Source organism: Triturus cristatus, chromosome 5_1 (assembly GCF_964204655.1).
Source record: "Triturus cristatus chromosome 5_1, aTriCri1.1, whole genome shotgun sequence".
Lineage (NCBI taxonomy): Eukaryota > Metazoa > Chordata > Amphibia > Caudata > Salamandridae > Triturus > Triturus cristatus.
Genome location: NC_140587.1, coordinates 683,255,462 through 683,272,295, shown reverse-complemented (window position 1 = coordinate 683,272,295; position 16,834 = coordinate 683,255,462). Strand labels below are relative to the sequence as shown.

The 16,834-nt window shown below is 41.9% G+C and overlaps 1 protein-coding gene across 1 annotated transcript in view; it reads left to right on the top strand.

The window, feature by feature from the left end:
• SNTG1 (syntrophin gamma 1) overlaps nt 1-16,834 on the top strand; it is a 2,687,950-nt gene that overhangs the window by 2,235,027 nt on the left and 436,089 nt on the right. The window contains exon 16 of the mRNA XM_085605648.1: nt 3,047-3,118. Coding sequence (XP_085461774.1) covers nt 3,047-3,118 — 72 coding nt within the window. The remainder of the gene's footprint in view (nt 1-3,046; nt 3,119-16,834) is intronic.

The following is a 16,834-nucleotide window of genomic DNA, read 5'->3' as shown; positions in this document are numbered from 1 at the left end:
CGGCCCAACACTGACTGTGGCAGACAGCGCCAGTGGACCACATCTCACTTTTAACCCTGGAGCAGCCGGCCCATATTCTGTTAATAAACCAGTTTCTGGTCAGCCACAACAAATATTTCTAGGTAGGTAAAACATTTGGCATCCAATGGGATCAAGCACTGCCATACCTTCCTGCACTGCTACTGTGTCAATAGGTAAGCTACGTACTTCCCCCAGGTAATACGGATGCTGAAGTATCCCCCAAAAGTCCTTTTTTCAGGATCCTCATATTGGCCCCATCTGGATCTGCTAGATATAACAGGATATAACTGGATATCATCTGTATATAGTGAGATGATGTCCACCCATTTGTGGACCCATTATGGTCCCTGGATCAAGGCAACCTGACGGATTCAATTGGCCACCAGCTATATGGCCACCATGAACAAAAGGGGATAGAAAGAAAAGCCCTGGCAGGTGCCCCTTCTCAGTTCAAATTCTCCCCACAATTTAACATTAACTCGGACCCTCACGATGGGTCACGCATATAATAATTGCACTAAACTCTGAAAAAAGGCGCCCAAAACCATCCACATCAAATAGAGCGACTCTAGCGAATCTAATGTTTTTTTATCATCTAGCGCCAGCAGCACTGCTGGTTCAGCCACCCACTTCCTCCGTGCCAAGCACCAAAAAGTCTCTAGAAGCTTGCCTGGTCAGTCTTCAGGACATTAGGCCTGACTTGTTGGCAGCCACTAAGTAGTGAATGACCTGCATGAGGCAATTTGCCAGCATCTTCATCTCAATGTTAAGGAAGGAGATCACCTTGCACGAAGTGCACTGTTCTGGTGATTTTCAAGGTTTATGAATGAGAGTTATGGTCACCTGCTGAAGATCCCTAGGTAACTCACCTCTATCTTTGGCTTCATGTAGCATGATGGGGACTGGCCTTACCACCTTATGCTTAATGAATTAAAAAAATTCTGGAGTGAGGCGGTTGGGCCTGGTTCCTTCCTGCTCTTGATTTGCTACAATGCTTCTGTCATTTCCCTCTCTCTAATGAAGGGGGCCTGTGTTCTCCCTTTTGATAGGTCTATGCGTGGTATGTATAGACCCTTCTCAAAACCTGTGAAGGCTTGCAGAATTCCTTTGTCAGTTGTCACCATTATGCCTCCCTCTGTGAACACCTGCTGCACCCTTCCATGGTGGTCCTCTCGCTGTGCATTCCAGGCCGGAAGATTCCTAGCTTTATTTCCCACTTCATATATTTTATATTGATAGGCCCTAATTAATACCTTTGCCTCTTGCAATACTAGATTGCTATATTCCTCCCTGGTTCTTTCTATTGGTGCAGCCAGATTCACAACTATTGTGTCCACAGGTTGTGCTTCCTACACCATTATTCTTTCCTCCAGTTACCTGCATTCCCATTCCTGCTCCTTCCAATTCCCGAAGGTATGGGATATGACTGGATCTTTCTTACAGTTTTATATGCTTTTCATATTGTTATCTCTGAGAAAACTGATCCCAAATTGTCTCTCAAGTAATTGCTTGTTGCTTTTTGTATGAATCGTCTTGTTGCCCCCCTAGTCAGTTCCCAGGGGCTTAGTTTCCATTTAGATCTGTTCTAGGCTTGTATGGTCCTAGGGCTGTGACCAAGGGTGAGTGGTCGGAGAGTCCTTTTGGGAGGTATCTTGTGTCCTGGTAGCACCTCATATGTTGCCAGAACTTTTAAATAATCTAGTCGGGACAGGAAGCTCCTCACAAGGCCTTGTTTCATGGGTGTTTTTGAAAAAATATTGAGCAGGATAAAACATCTTCCAGATTATAAACATGGTCGACAGCTTAAATGCTGTGACTTTCTATGGCAAAGCTATTGTTAATGCCCAATTCAACTATTTCTACACACTTCATTGCTGTTCACTTTATATCATGCTTATACAGATGTAGGTAAAATCAAATTAACGTCTGAAAGAAGCATAGTAATTACCATCTCAAACAAATCACTCAACTAAACCTAACAAAGATTCAGATGTGAAACTGGTGGATTGACCCTCTGTGCCTCTAGAAGCATTTTCACTCTACTTAGAGTTAGGTGAATGGTGCCTTCCCACCAGTGTTAACGCCTTGTCTCCACATTTGGAGACAAGCAGAAAAACAAACTCTGCCAAAATAATATTCTTTATGAAAAACTTTAATGGAAAGGGAGGCTGAGGGCCTGATTCGCAAAGATAAACATACACTTTTGTGTGAATTTACGTTTGTTTGGAATTCACAAAACAGACTTTTAATCGAACGTTTACAAGTGCGGAGACTCCCCAGCGAGTACGGAGAATTCTGCACATAAAACTATACAGCATGCCTATCTTTTTATGTGCGATGGTTTCCGTCCCGACTGCCGTGTAAGGTTACCTTTGTGAATCAGGCCCCTGTGTCTCTAACATGCTGGGAAATTCCCTCCAACATTTTACATGATCTATTTGTCTGGGCTTTTACAATGTAACCCATGTTCGGAGATCTTTATTAATGTCCACATTTGGTAGCAGGAATTCCCCTCTATGACATGGACATTGGTGGATTTTCCACCAGTGCTTTCCACGTCTCCCACAGTGGTTCCTACTATGTTGAATACAGCCATATTGACCGAAAAGACCCTGTTGCTACTGTGACTGCATGATGTTCTTATTTTGCTTCACTGCTTTGGCAGACTTGAAGTGTGCCACAATGACAGAAGGAAATGCTGTCAGCCAAATTCGAATCCTTCGTTTGCTCAATTATCTCTAAATACATTACTTCAAGTATTGCTCTAAATCCTTTGAGTTCTAGTATGGATTTAGGCATAGGAAACAATTTTAATCTATTGAGGAAATAACTTTACGACCTGCTTAAAAGTTACCTTTATTTAATCTAATATTCTGAAGAGAAAGTCCATTACTCTTGCTCTCTTTTAATAATGTGCTTCTCATATTGCAATCATGTCTACATCAGTTTAAATTGTAGTGAAAGTTCATTCATAGGCCGTTGGAGCATGAAGTAATCGTTTTTTTCCATTCATTTGTTTTTAAAGGTAACAACGTGGGATTGGACGCGAGCAGAAAAAACGTTCACGGTGTATGAAATAATGTGCAAGATATTCAAGGTACTGTGTTTACCTTAAATAGATTTGTCACACAGTAACATGTAGCAGTGAACATTTAATGAGCATCTGTTTATTTCACTTGCATTTTTGATTTGCTTGTCTTCAATTTTTGATCTTCAGGTGGGTGCCTGAACCTTTCACATAAAGCATAGGAGCACCTTCCCCCAGTCTTTATTTTATTCTTCACCTAATATGTTCACCAGTTACATGAGCAGTAACAGTAAAATGATATCCCTCCAGAAAGCGGGAAGTTTCAAAATCAATCACTTACCTGTTGTGTGGGAATCCGGCCCTGCTAGGGGTCTAGTGTGTGTAGGACTTTTACCGCCGTGAGGGGAACGGCTTCACTAACTACATCTCCCGGCACCCTCCGCCTCAGACGCACACCGGTGACGGTGCACGGCAGCACCAGCATCAGCTAAAGCGGCTCCTCACGCCCCGCAGCGCGGGACGCGCCTCCAGAGAGCGGGACGCACGCGGGCAGCGCCCGGGCGAAGCCCGGGCCAAGGGCGGGCCCGTCCTTGCCCGTCACTGACAGGAACTGGCTGGGCCACCCCCCCAATGTCGTATTGCTGCCTAAAGAACATAAGTTACTGACGTGCTTATTGCTTACGGGACAGTGCTGGGTGTGCATTTCTTGTACTGTCTATGCGTTAGAGTCTTTTGTTGTTACTGTACTTAGTACTGTCCAGCCTATTTTCTGCGTGTTGACACCCATTGGGAGCCGTCGGTATTGTATTGTGCCTGCCGTGAGGGGAACGGGCCCTCAAAAATAACTTGTTTTCCCAACGCCTTAAGGCCAGGGCGCCTGGCATTAGCGCCATCAGCCAGCGCCGGGGAGAGGCCACAAGTGCATCGGGTCACCTGTTAAGGCTAAGGGCGGACCCATCCTAGACCAGTAAAGGCCGGGACTTCTCTAATTAATTTGGTGCCTGTTTGATTCGTAACTCATTTAATTGATTTGCTGGCTTTGCCATGCCCCCCAAAGACGTTAGAAGTAGAGGGGCCAACGTTCATCTCACAGGAACTATGGACCAGTTTATTACCAAGGTAAACTGTGTCATTGATCAAGAGATCACGTTGTTGGAACGCAGAGTTTCACAGGACCTTGCGGTGGCAAAGAGGTCCTCAATGGGTCATATTGCTAATGTGCAGTCCCCTGTTCATCAAGCCCCAAATGGTGATGCCGTTGCATGCTTACGTTTAGATGTTCCGAACACAGATTTAACACCCAGTGGCACAACTGCCGTTTGCTTCCAGCTTAGTGCCAGAGCCCAGCACCAGGCAATTACGAGAGAGGAACCCTGGTGCTATTTCTAAAAACAAGCAAGGGCCCCCTACCAATAATGGTGGGAAGAGTAAGACTGGCAGAAAGAAACAGAAAGCTGTGAGCCACACTCGAAATTCCGGAATGCCCCCTCCTTTACAGGAGCAACCTGCTATGGTTGTCATAGCAAATAAAGTTGCACCTTTAGACCATTTATTATCCACCAGAATGGCACATCAGCTTGCAAGCGGGGGTACTAGCGAAGATGATAAGGCTGAGGGAGTGGCCCCTGAGATGTCCAATATTTATGACACAATTAGGCTTCTCCTTCGTCCTATGGAGGATAGAATTTCTAAGATTGAGCAACATTTATCAAGGATTGAGCAAGGTCTCGGGGTAATTGCAGATTTTTTTAAAGTACGTCCCCCACCCTAGGGCTTCTAAATTATTGGATACTGCCAGAGCAGAAAATGCTCCGGCTTTTTTAAAAGATCCCTCAGTATCGTCTATAGAACATCAGGCCCTAACTGAAGTCACTAAGGGTGCAGTTGTGCCTTCTGCCATCAAACCTTCCCAGCATGATATATCCCAGCCTAAGGAGGACGGGAGGATTACTTCCCCCCAGATCCCCAGGGGGGAAAATATCCCACATTTGCCCCCGGAGGTTTCTCCTTTTGTGGTAATTTTAACATTGGGCAAGCATGAAGTCGAATCTCCTACAACTTTAAAGAATAGGGTTGTGCATTGGCTCAATAAAAACAGACCACTGCCAATGTAATCAGTGTGCAAGATACTCATGGTTAGGAGGGTCCCATGGGTAGATCACTTGGCTAAAAATATAAGGGGGGATTGTGTCTTAATCAACTTTAATGACCCCAAAATAGTGGAGTATATTTGTAACTGGAGACATCTCAGCTCAGGAACATCTATACGTTCTCTTCCTCTGACCTATTTTTATCCCCCTGGTCATTTTACTCCATTACTGGATGGGTGGACATTGGTACAGCGGAATGGGAGGGGATTACTGCAAGGGGGTTTGCCCAGACCCATATCACTTCTAGATTCTATTTCCACCCAAAATCGATTTAGTAGCCTGGAGGCTGTCGACTGACTCTAGGGTAGAGGGGGAGCATCAACTAGTCCTTTGCCCCCCCTAGCTTGCTGTACCCCTGGTTCTACAACATCATTAAAATCTTCGTGTCTAGAACTATCCACCTCCGTCACACCTATACAGAGGGTTATCAATAATACCGATCTATATTTGGATCATCTACCAAGCGTTCCAATTCCTTGTGTTGGTTCTCCCAGCCACCTTAAGCTTGCTTCGTGGAATGTGGCAGGTTTGCGCAGCAAGCTTTCTCTTCCGGACTCGAATGTTTTTATTGACGGTTATGACCTGTGTATGTTCCAGGAAACCTGGAGCCTTGAGCCACTGTACAAGCCGGGCTTCTCATGTTTTTTTGTTCCAGCCACCTCGGTAGGTCGAGGCCGTCCATTTGGTGGACTCATGGTATGGGTTAGGGCAGAACTTAATCTTAAGATCACCCAACACACTTGTCCTACACTTGATCTAATGAGACTCTCCATCAAGTGCACTAAGAGCAACTATAACTGGGAACTCTTTAACGTATATGTACGAGGAACCCAAGGGGGTGCAAAATCTCCCACTATTTCAGCTCTTTCAGATTTGCTCCACTGCTGCCCCTCTGACTCCCTTCTTTTGGTTGCTGGTGACCTTAATTGTTCATTTGAGCCCCTTGCAACTGATGACACCCTAGGAATCTATGATGAGGATGCCAGATGGGGCATTCCTTCACTGTCGCTTAAGCCAGTGAAGATATAGTCACCAGTTGTCATCCAAATAAATGCTTTATCGTTAGAATTTGGGTTAAGAGCTGTCAATGGGCGCACAATCCCCGACGTATTGGGAGCTAATACCTTTAATAGGATCCCCTCCCAAAGCAGAATTGATTACATAATGGTTGACAGGAGGGCATGGAAATTTGTTGTAGATATGGCTATTATACCAACAATAAATAGCGACCACGTTTTGTCCCTTAAAATGTTGGAAATGTGGCATGGGAAAGAGCTTACCCCCACTTCTGGAACACGAATGCTGTCCAAGACAGTTATACCATCTAACTGTAATAGGTTCCTTAAATGGCCTAAATGTATTTTGAGTGACCTAAAACTAACCACCCTCGAAGAAATTCTTGCTGATCAGACTCTTAAGCTTTCTGCAGTTTGCAGGGATAGGGTTGGCCCTGCTGCTGCAGCGAAAGTTTATGTGGAAACTAGTGATTCGATTGGCACTCTTTTTCTTGACCACAACAAAAAGCGTCAGACGAGTGTCAAGTCAGCACAGAAGTGGTTTAATAGGAATTGTAGACTGAAAAAAGATAGCCTGGTCCTCGCCATTAAATCTAATAACCCGGGTGATGTTCGGCTGGCAAGGCTGCATTATAGGCAGGCCCTTGCAGCTGCAAAGAAAGAATGGGAAGAGCTGCGTTGGGATAGTCTAAAAACTGCGTGCCACTCAAAAAACGCCGAGCTCTTCTGGTCTATAGTGAGAAGATCTAATAGCTGCGAACTGGACCAAATTCCCAACCATATAACGGATAGGGAATGGTTTGAACACTTTAGGAAACTATATGTAGGGGATGAGCAAATGGGTGATCCATGTCCCCGAGCTGAGATCACAGCTACTGATCCTGTTCAGGCCTCATTTACCAAGATAGAGAAAAGAGAGGTTTAAGCAGCAATTAACAAGATTGTATCTGCAAAGGCCTCGGGACCAGATGGTATCCCGGGCGATCTATTTAAAGCCAATGTCGAGGGATGGGCCTCATATTTTGAGATTTTTATTAACGCTCTGCTGGAGGGCTCGCCGGTACCGAATTCTTGGAAGGGAGCCGAGGTAATCCCTATCTACAAGAGGGGTCTAAGGGGGGGACCCAGCCAACCACTGGTAAAGGTGGCTTGTACTTGGCGTTTATTGATTTAAAGACCGCCTTTGATCTGGTCCCTCGTGACCGTCTGTGGTTGACCCTGGTGGAGATGGGGATTCCTCCATACATTCTGAATCTTTTGATGCGGATGCATGAAGGTAACTATGCTCGTATTAGATGGGGGTCCCAGGAGCAAAAAACTCATAAAATTCCGGTGAATAGAGGGGTTCGCCAGGGCTGTGTACTGGCCCCTACACTTTTCACACTTTTTGTGAATGGTGTCGTTTCTTTCCTGCTTGAAGTTAATGCTGATGTCCCTGTCCTGGCGGGGGATAAAGTTCCCGCATTACTCTTTGCGGACGATACACTTCTAATATCGAAAACACCAGCAGGACTACAGAAGCTATTGGACCGCTTCTCCTTGTTCTGCAAGTTGAGGGGCCTTACTATTAACACTGCTAAAACCAAACTCCTCTATTTCAACCCGAGCAGATCATCTAGATCCATCTTGACTCTTGACGGGAAGCCATTGGAGCGTGTTAAAGAGTTTGACTATTTGGGGATTAGAATCTCTGACAAGCTCAAATAGCAGCCTCATATTGATAAAATGGTGCTAAACCATAGGCGGGTAATAGGAGCCATAGGGAGGGAATTTCGTGCCTCCACTACTAAACCCATTGTTCCAGCTTTGGAAATATACGCTGCCAAAGCTGTAGGCTGTGCCCTCTATGGGGCAGAATTATGGGGTTTTGGTTGTGTAGATGCACTTGTTACTGGAGAAAATAAGTTTTTTAGGGAGCTTGTTTCGCTCCCAAAGGGCACTCCAACTAAGCCACTATTGAGTGACTTGGGCCGGCGATCTATTAAAGACCTAGCCACTCTACGTCCTCTTTTATATTGGGCACGGCTTTGGCGCACCCCTGAGCTCTCTAGATATGCTGATGGCCTAAGAGAGGTTATGAACCTTCATGGAGCCCATAAAATAGGTTGGCTTGTTAATATAAAGAAGCTTCTGGTGGCAATAGGCCTCACAACCGTTTGGGATTCCGGGGCACCATTATCAAAGGAAGCAATCAAGAGAGCCTATTGGGCATGGGTCTATTTCCAGGAGCAGAGGGATTCAAAACCAGGCAGACTGACTGAGGAGTTTCGACAACACAAGGCTATGCCCCGCCTGGAACCTTACCTAGATTTTAATACGAAGCCTAGGGATAGATCACTTTTTGTTCAGTTTAGGTTTGGGACCCTCCCCCTTCATGATCGTACTAGCAGGTGGAATCCCCCGCACCAGACTTCCGCCGACTGCCCAAACTGTCCAGGTGCAACTGAGAATATCTCCCATTTTTTCTTTATATGCCCAGCTTATTTAAAACCCAGACTGAGATGGCTTAAACCTGTGTGCCTGCAGCTGGGGACGAGGGACCACTCTGTAGCACTTAGAATTCTTAAGACTGATGCTAATACTACCATAGCATGCGGGGTGGCTAAATTCCTCGGCTGGGCATGGCTGATCAGGCTGAAGGCTATTTGATTAAATCAAATGTTTTATAACACTCACAAAGCTGCTAAGTTTAATATATCTTTTAATTATTTATTGTATTCAAAAGCCTTTTTTTACGACTTGTTCTTAAATGTATTTCATTGAATTGTGTTTTTATGTGTAATTGTGCTTTTATGATATTACATGTCGAAATAAAGCTTTGTTGATTGATTGATATCCCTACTTGGGGAAAATTTTGACAGCCAGTTTTAATGAAAAGGATCATATCAACTACTGTTCCTCCTAGCCTTCATCACATGCCAATGGGCTAAGAGCCTTTTATAATGCTATTGGGCGGAGACATTTCCTTCACTTGTTATCAGTTTATAAGGCGAAAGTTCCTCCAACACTATTATATGCCATTGAATCTATTAATCTGTTGAAGTGGGATTTTTGGGAGAAAATGGAAGGGCAAAGTCTGAGTAAATTGTGCAATTTTAATTTGTCTGTCCCTGTTCCTGGCTTAAGACTGGAATTTGGCTTAACAAGTTGCTATGTGGAGGATTGGCTAGTGTGATTCAGTGGGGTTTTCAGCTCAAGGGTAAAGAGGAATCATTGAGGGTCCATCTGAGCTTAGAAATTTTGGCCCAGGAAAATATTAATTTTCAGGGACCTAGATCATGTGCCAAACCAATTTGAATTAAAGCAGACGACATTGGTCTAATTTTCTCATATTCAACTCAAAAGCTTCCTAAAGCATTCCTCTAGTCTCATTAGTCAACGGCTCAATATAAAATATTGTGTATTACACTAAAAGCGTGAGATGGTAACCTCTTCCTGCCAAACATAGGCAGCACAGCAATATTTTTCTTGGAATCTCGAGCATGGTCTTCATTTCTTTTGAACAATTTTACGCATGAATTTGCTTCCTTTAAATGTGTTAACAGTGAACTGGTCTAACTCCAGAGACAAAGAAAAAGTGTGCAATTTGCCCAATATGGATATTTTAGATTTTAATAATTCATTATTTGTCTGCCCTGCATTGATCCTTCCACGTCATTACATCCTAAAGCCTATGTTTTAAAGAATAATATTAAGACAAAATCTGCGGCATGACAATTTCAATTTTTTCTTCAAAATGAGGTTAATAGTATAAAAGTTCTTACATTTTTTCAGTGATTTTTAAATGTATATTAGTGTAAGTAATGCCTTTTTCCGTGAACCTGAATAATCAAATGATCATGAATAAAGTTGAATTGTGACCAGAAACATGCTTTTTTGAATGTACAACATGCACATTGCGATTCAGAAGCTTGATACGGAATCACATTTTGCATTTGCGATTCAGTATTTGGAAGGGGTGTGTTTAGGACATCCCACCCAAATACTGAATCAGTATGGTATGTATTACTGTTTTGCAACATCCCACCCAAATACTGAATCAGTATGGTATGTATTACTGTTTTGCAGTGGCGTAGTGGCCTTTTGCTGCCCGTGGCGGTCCCAGCCTTTGCCACCCCGTGGCGGCCATAAGAGTGGGGGGTAGGGTGAGGGCAAAAAAATCCTGTGTTTGCTGCCCCCACAGGGTCGCCATCAAAACTCATGCCGCCTGGGCAGGACACTGCCCCCTTGCTAATCCACTGCTGTTTTGCAACTGAATTCCGGTCGCACAACAGTAATACTAAATAGCCAGTTTAAAACTGGTGGTAACCCATTCGCATAGGGGAAAGGGTCCCCAAGGGACCCCTCACCTTTTGAGAATGTCATTAATAATATTTTATAAGTGCAGGCAGCAGTCCACAGAGCTTAAAGGTTTATTTTTTTCCTTTTTAACTCATCCCGTTTAGGAAAATGGGATGCAATTTGTTTTTAAAGGCAGCTTTATTAAAAAGCAATCACAGACATGGTAGCCTGCTGAACTTGTCAGGCCACCATCCCTGTGACGGCTGTGATTTCTAATGGATCACAAACCACTACCTACCTCATTAATATTCATGAAGAATAAATAAATAAATAAAAAATTAAGGCAGATCGAACCCTAAATGAAACTCAACACCGATTTCCAAATTGCGATTTGAAGAGAATTCCAATTAGGAAATTGGTATTCCTTATGTTTGCACATCTGGCCCTAACTCCCTTATCTTCCTTGTTAAGATATAGGTATTTCGGAGGGAGAAGCAGCAGAAAAAAATCCAAATGGCCTAATAATCTCAAAATGATAACTCGGCTGTGATGTTTCCATCGCCTTATAAAAATCACAAACATAACGAAGGCGCAAGCAGCCACTTTAGCATTCTTATCTGGATACGAGCAGCTTGACCTCCAACTCAATCTTTCAAGTTTAAGGGCTCTGCTTCTGGACAGACATAACCCATGACCATAAGACCCTGGTAATAAGTGGACCTGGCCAAATGCCTCATCATGTTAGCACGGCATAAGGAATGGGAGGCTACTTTCATTAAAGGGGTTTCTAGGTTTTGCAAAGGAGCCAGTTAACTGCATACTTGGACGGGGTTGAATGGATGTTCATAATTATATAATAGTGTTTTCTGTTGATGATAGTCTGCAGTGAACCCTGATGTGTGATTTTAGCTTCAATAATATTTTCGGTATGTCATAAATTAGATATGCTTCTGGGTGAGCCGTGGCATTTATCAGTAGTGATATTGGGTATGTTTCAAAGCTTTTGGGCTATATTTTTTTGGGGCCATTGTGGCCACGCGATCTTAAAAGAACATTTCATGGCAGAGATTAGTTGGCATTTTGGATGCTTTGATATTTTCTGTGGTTTTTAAGATTTAATCTTAAATTAGTTGTGTGAATTCATGTACATAGTTGAGATTTTTAGAAAGGCTGCTAGCACTGAATAAGTGTTGATTTGGTTGTTCTTTTTTTTTTTTTAATAAGACGTTTTGCAAAGTGATCATCATTCACAATTCAGGCTGCAACATTTTTGTTGGATTAAGATCCTATGATTTCCCAGAAGATTTAGAAGAATCTGTTGCTTTAGATAAAAGCATTCTCTTTTTTTTTATTTTTTTTATTGAAAATCTTGTGTCAGAGTTACAATTTGACGATAACATAAGTTGGCAAACAGAGAATAAAAATATAAATTGGCAAGCAGAAAGTAAAAATACAGAATAACGAAGAGAAAATAATTTACGAAATACGAAAATCAAACATTACACAAAGTAAACACTCCAAATTCTATTAAACTTCATAATCCCACCTATTCGCTGTGCGTATCGCATTTCAGTCTTTCTAACATTCCTAATTTTTTGCAGCCAGGCACTAAAAAGAGGGACTTGAGCTGACTTCCAGTTCTGCAGGACTAATGACCTTGCGACTGCCATTGCAATAAATAATAGTTTAACCATCTGTTCTGTCAAGCCAAGATCGGAATCGTATCCATACAATATTAATTTAACATTATAAGTAATCAGAATCCCACAATACTTTTGCAAATATTCGAATATCTCATTCCAAAAAGACATAATTTTAACACAGTTAGCTATAGTGTGGGACCAGTTTGCAGGAGTATATTGTTGGCATCTAAAACAGGTGGCAGTAGTGTTAGGAAACATTTTAGCAATGGCAGCAGGAGTACGATACAGAAGCCATTTACTGAAGAATAGCATTCTTCTCCAATTAGATCCTCGAAGAACACTAAAATTCAGTTTATTTATAATTTTCCAAGTATTAATAGTAAGTACATGATTCTCCTGTTCTTGCCATTTTTTAATTGCTTTTTGGCTAAGATCGTCCGCAGTATATTCTGCTAAAACACGTTTCCATACCCCTGGCTTCCTCGTCCTAGAAGTCGTAAACAAATCGTCCCATAGCTGATTGGAGGAACCAATGCTTATTGGCTCAACTTGTACCAACGTTTTAAAGATAGAAACATACGAACCAAGTAACATAAAGTTCCCAGGAATAATAAGCTGCATCTCTCCAGGTAACAGCCATGTCCCCTCCCTAAAGAAATCTAACAAAGAATGAAATCCCGAAAGTGCCCATTGTAATACAGTGTCAACTCCAATTTTTATTCCCAAAAAAAGGAGAGCGTTTCTTAAGGGGGTTCTAATATTAAATTGTGGGAGAGAATATCTTTTGAGAAAGACATCCTGACGCTTAAAGAACCAAAGCATCGTTTTATAACGAGTAAGTTTCGGTAATTTAGAAATATGTAACGGAGAAGGAATCTGAACCTTATGACAAATTCTATTAAAAAGAAAATTAATAAACACAGTTGGGGTCTGCGTTCCAGATTTAAACCGCTCTAAATATTGGGCAAAATATGCGCTATAGTAGTCTTTAATATTGGGTACAGCTAAACCTCCCAATTCTGTATCGGCGTAAAGAATCCGCATTGCGATCCTGGGACTTTTTTTTGCCCATATAAACCCTGTGAATAATGATTGTACTTTTGAGAAGAAACCACTGGGCAAAAAACAGGGAATGGCAGAAAATAAAAAATTAAATAACGGAAGAATAGACATTTTTATAAGTGCCACTCGCCCTAGGATGGAAAATGGCAACGAGTCCCATCTATTGAATAAAGATTGAACCTTGCGTAGAAGAGGATCAAAATTTAACATAACTAAATCGGAAACCAGAACAGAGTACATAACTCCTAAATACCTCTTCGGTCTTGGATTAATACAGCCGAGTAAATCAGTGTGTAGCTCAACCTCACCCCCACCACAAACTAGTATTTCAGTTTTTTTTTTATTAATTCGATAACCACCCAGATGTTCGAATTCCTCAAAAAGCTGAAGCGCGGCAGTTTGAGATTGAATATCCGACTTAATCAGTAACAAAATATCGTCGGCATATAGTTTGATTTTTGCCATAGAAGGAATAGGAGGAGAGATATTTACGGATTCCCGAATAGCTGTGGCTAATGGTTCAATAAAAAATGCAAAAAGAATAGGGGACAAGGGGCAACCTTGCCTGGTGCCCCGTTGAACCGATACTTTACCAACCATAACTGAATTAATGATTATATTGGCTTTGGCACCCATATACAAATTTTGAATTAAACTAATAATCTGTGGAGGAATTCCAAAGTGGTTTAAAATAACAAATAAAGTTGTCCATACCACTAAATCAAAAGCCTTTTCCGCGTCTAATAATAAAATTAAAGCGGAAATTTTGTTTGTCTGAAAATAATCTAAAGCCTCAGTGAGAAAATGTGTATTTGTAGCTAATTGACGGCCTGCCACAAAGCCATTCTGATCCGGGTGAATAAGATCCTTGGAAATGTGATTAAAACGTATTGATAATAATTTAGTGAGGATCTTATAATCAGTGTTAAGTAATGTAATAGGCCTATATGAATTGGGATCTTTGGGATCTTTGCCTTTTTTAAGAAAACTAACAACTGTGCCCTCCCCAAAAGAATCTGGAACTTGCCCACCCATTAACATATAATTAACTAATTGTAGTAAAAAATCAGAAAAGGCGCAGAAGAAAACCTTAAAAAATTCAGCGGGGAGGCCATCCGGGCCACAGGCCTTACCAATTGGGAGGTTCTTTACCACTAATTCCAACTCTGACTTTGAAAATAAACTCAACATTGCTCCACTGTCTGCCTGAGATAGAGAAGGCATATCATATCTTGCTAAAAAATTTAAGAGCCTAGAATGGTCTATTTCCTGATGATGACTATATATCTGTTTATAGTGAGAAAGCATTATAGTACCAATAGCATCAGGCTGTGATGTGTCTATCAAAGTGATAGGAGACTTCAAAGTACGAATTAAATTTGCAGCAGCTTGCTCCTTAGCCTGCCACGCAAGGAGTTTGCCAGAAAAATTACTCTCCTCATAGCTCCTTTGAGATTGTATAAGAAATTGCTGTTCACTCTGTGCAGCAAAAAGCGTACTTAATTCGCGTTTGGCCTCATTTAATTTTTTTTGCGCAAGACTAGAGAAATTAGATTGTCGAAGCCGAGTTAGGGAACAGATTCTTTGGTAGAGTAAGGTCCTAGACTGTTTAATAGTACGCCATTCTTCTGCGTCTTTGGCGATAATAATACCGCGAACAAAAGCTTTTAGTGAGTCCCAGATAATATGTAATGGAGCCGTATATGAATTACGAGCAATAAAGTCAACAATTTCTGATTTTAGAAAGGAAACCCAATTACTATCTTGTAGGTACATTTTATTAAATATCCATCTCTTGGGGGACTTAATTTCTTCCCCTACTTTAAACTCAATTACCAGCATTGCGTGGTCTGAAAAGCCATTATGCAAAAATTTCTGATATGAAAATTTTAATGAACTAGAGGCCAAAAAAAAGTCAATACGAGAGGAGGATCTATGTCTTCCTGACCAATAAGTAAATTCTTGTTTATGAGGAAATTTTAATCGCCATGGGTCACAAAGATCGAGTAATGCGGAGTTCTTCATAATGGACCTTAATGACTTTGGTTTAGATTGTTTCTTTAGGAGACCAGTAGAATCTAGTTTTATATCAATAAGAATATTAAAATCCCCGCCTATAACTATATCTCCTCTGACCATTAGTAGTGATTGAAATAACTCCTCATAGATGGGGGCACGATCTTCCACTGGGGCATAATAACTAACAAAGGTAATCGGCCTATTCCTATTTTTAATTACACAAGTAGCCCAACACCACCGCCCTGCGCCTCCATCTTCAAACTGGATAATTTCTGCATCTAAATTACGATTAATAAACAGCGCGACTCCCCTTTGAGATTCTTGAGCACATGAGAACCCACGATATGAAGACCAATTTTTAAACATTGAAAAAGAGTTAATTTTATCCACAGAAATATGAGTTTCTTGCAGCATCACAACTGCTGGGCGCTCTGTTTTAATCCAGAGCTCGATAGTGCGCATTTTTTTTTTATTATTCAATCCATTGAGATTGAAAGAGACAACTCTAACCCCTCCAATAGACATTAATTATTAAGAATAACTTCTTGCCAACAAAATTTTTCATCGCGAACCACAAGAATTTCCATTTTCCATTTTTACCCCCATCCCCCTCCACCCAAGTGCTCTTCCCTCTACCCAGGTGCTCCCCCCCCTAGACCTAGTCCCGTGGCCCTGTACTACCCCTGTATCTCCCTCCCACGCTGGCCACATGGCACTAACCCCTCTCATAAGAGCGCCTTGGTAGTGCGCCCCCATTCCCATGACCCCCGAGTTCCCACCTGCACCCCCCGCCCCCTAATTAAAATATACAAGAAGAGAGAAAAAAAAGGGAAAAGAGAAAAGGAACAAAAAAGGGAAAGGAGAGTCTTCAGTACCCATCTGGACAAATCAAAACATAATCCAACTTTAGCCTAACCCTGAGCCAACTTATCAAGCATCTCCCGAGCCTCATCAACATCTGTAAACAAATAGAATTTGCCCTTAATCAAAACTTTTAACTTTGATTGCTGTGCAATTGATGCTTGAGCTCCTTTGTCCTTAAATAACTGAAGAATCTTTACAAAGTCCTTTCTCCGTCTAGCAGCAGCAGCCGACATATCGGAAAAAATCCGACACTTAGTGGTAGGATTAACATGAAATTGTCTTTGCTTAAAGGCCTGAGATAGGATTATTTCTTTCACCCGAACATCGGCAAAGTTGACAATGATAGTCCGAGGAAACGGAGAGTTAGGGAATGGACGAGCTGGGACTCGATGCGCCCTAGTAATTGTTAAGTCTCCCTTAAACTCAGGGACGACCTCTTGAGAAAGAAAAGAAGTAATCCATTTTGTCATGTCCGACCCCTCGATATTCTCAGGTACACCTACTATTCGAAGGTTTGACCTTCTATTATAATTCTCTAACTCATCCAATTTAGATTCGAAAGCCTTCGAAGATTTAGAAACAGTGATGATCTCTTTCTGTGCGATGATGAGATTGTCCTCCACCCTAGAAATTCTGGTCTCAGACTCTTGCAAGCGATTAGAAAATGAAGCCATAGAGTCTTCAATTTTGTCCAGACGCTTACAAATTACCTCCATTTCCATCTTTTGCATTTGCTTCATCTCTCTGATT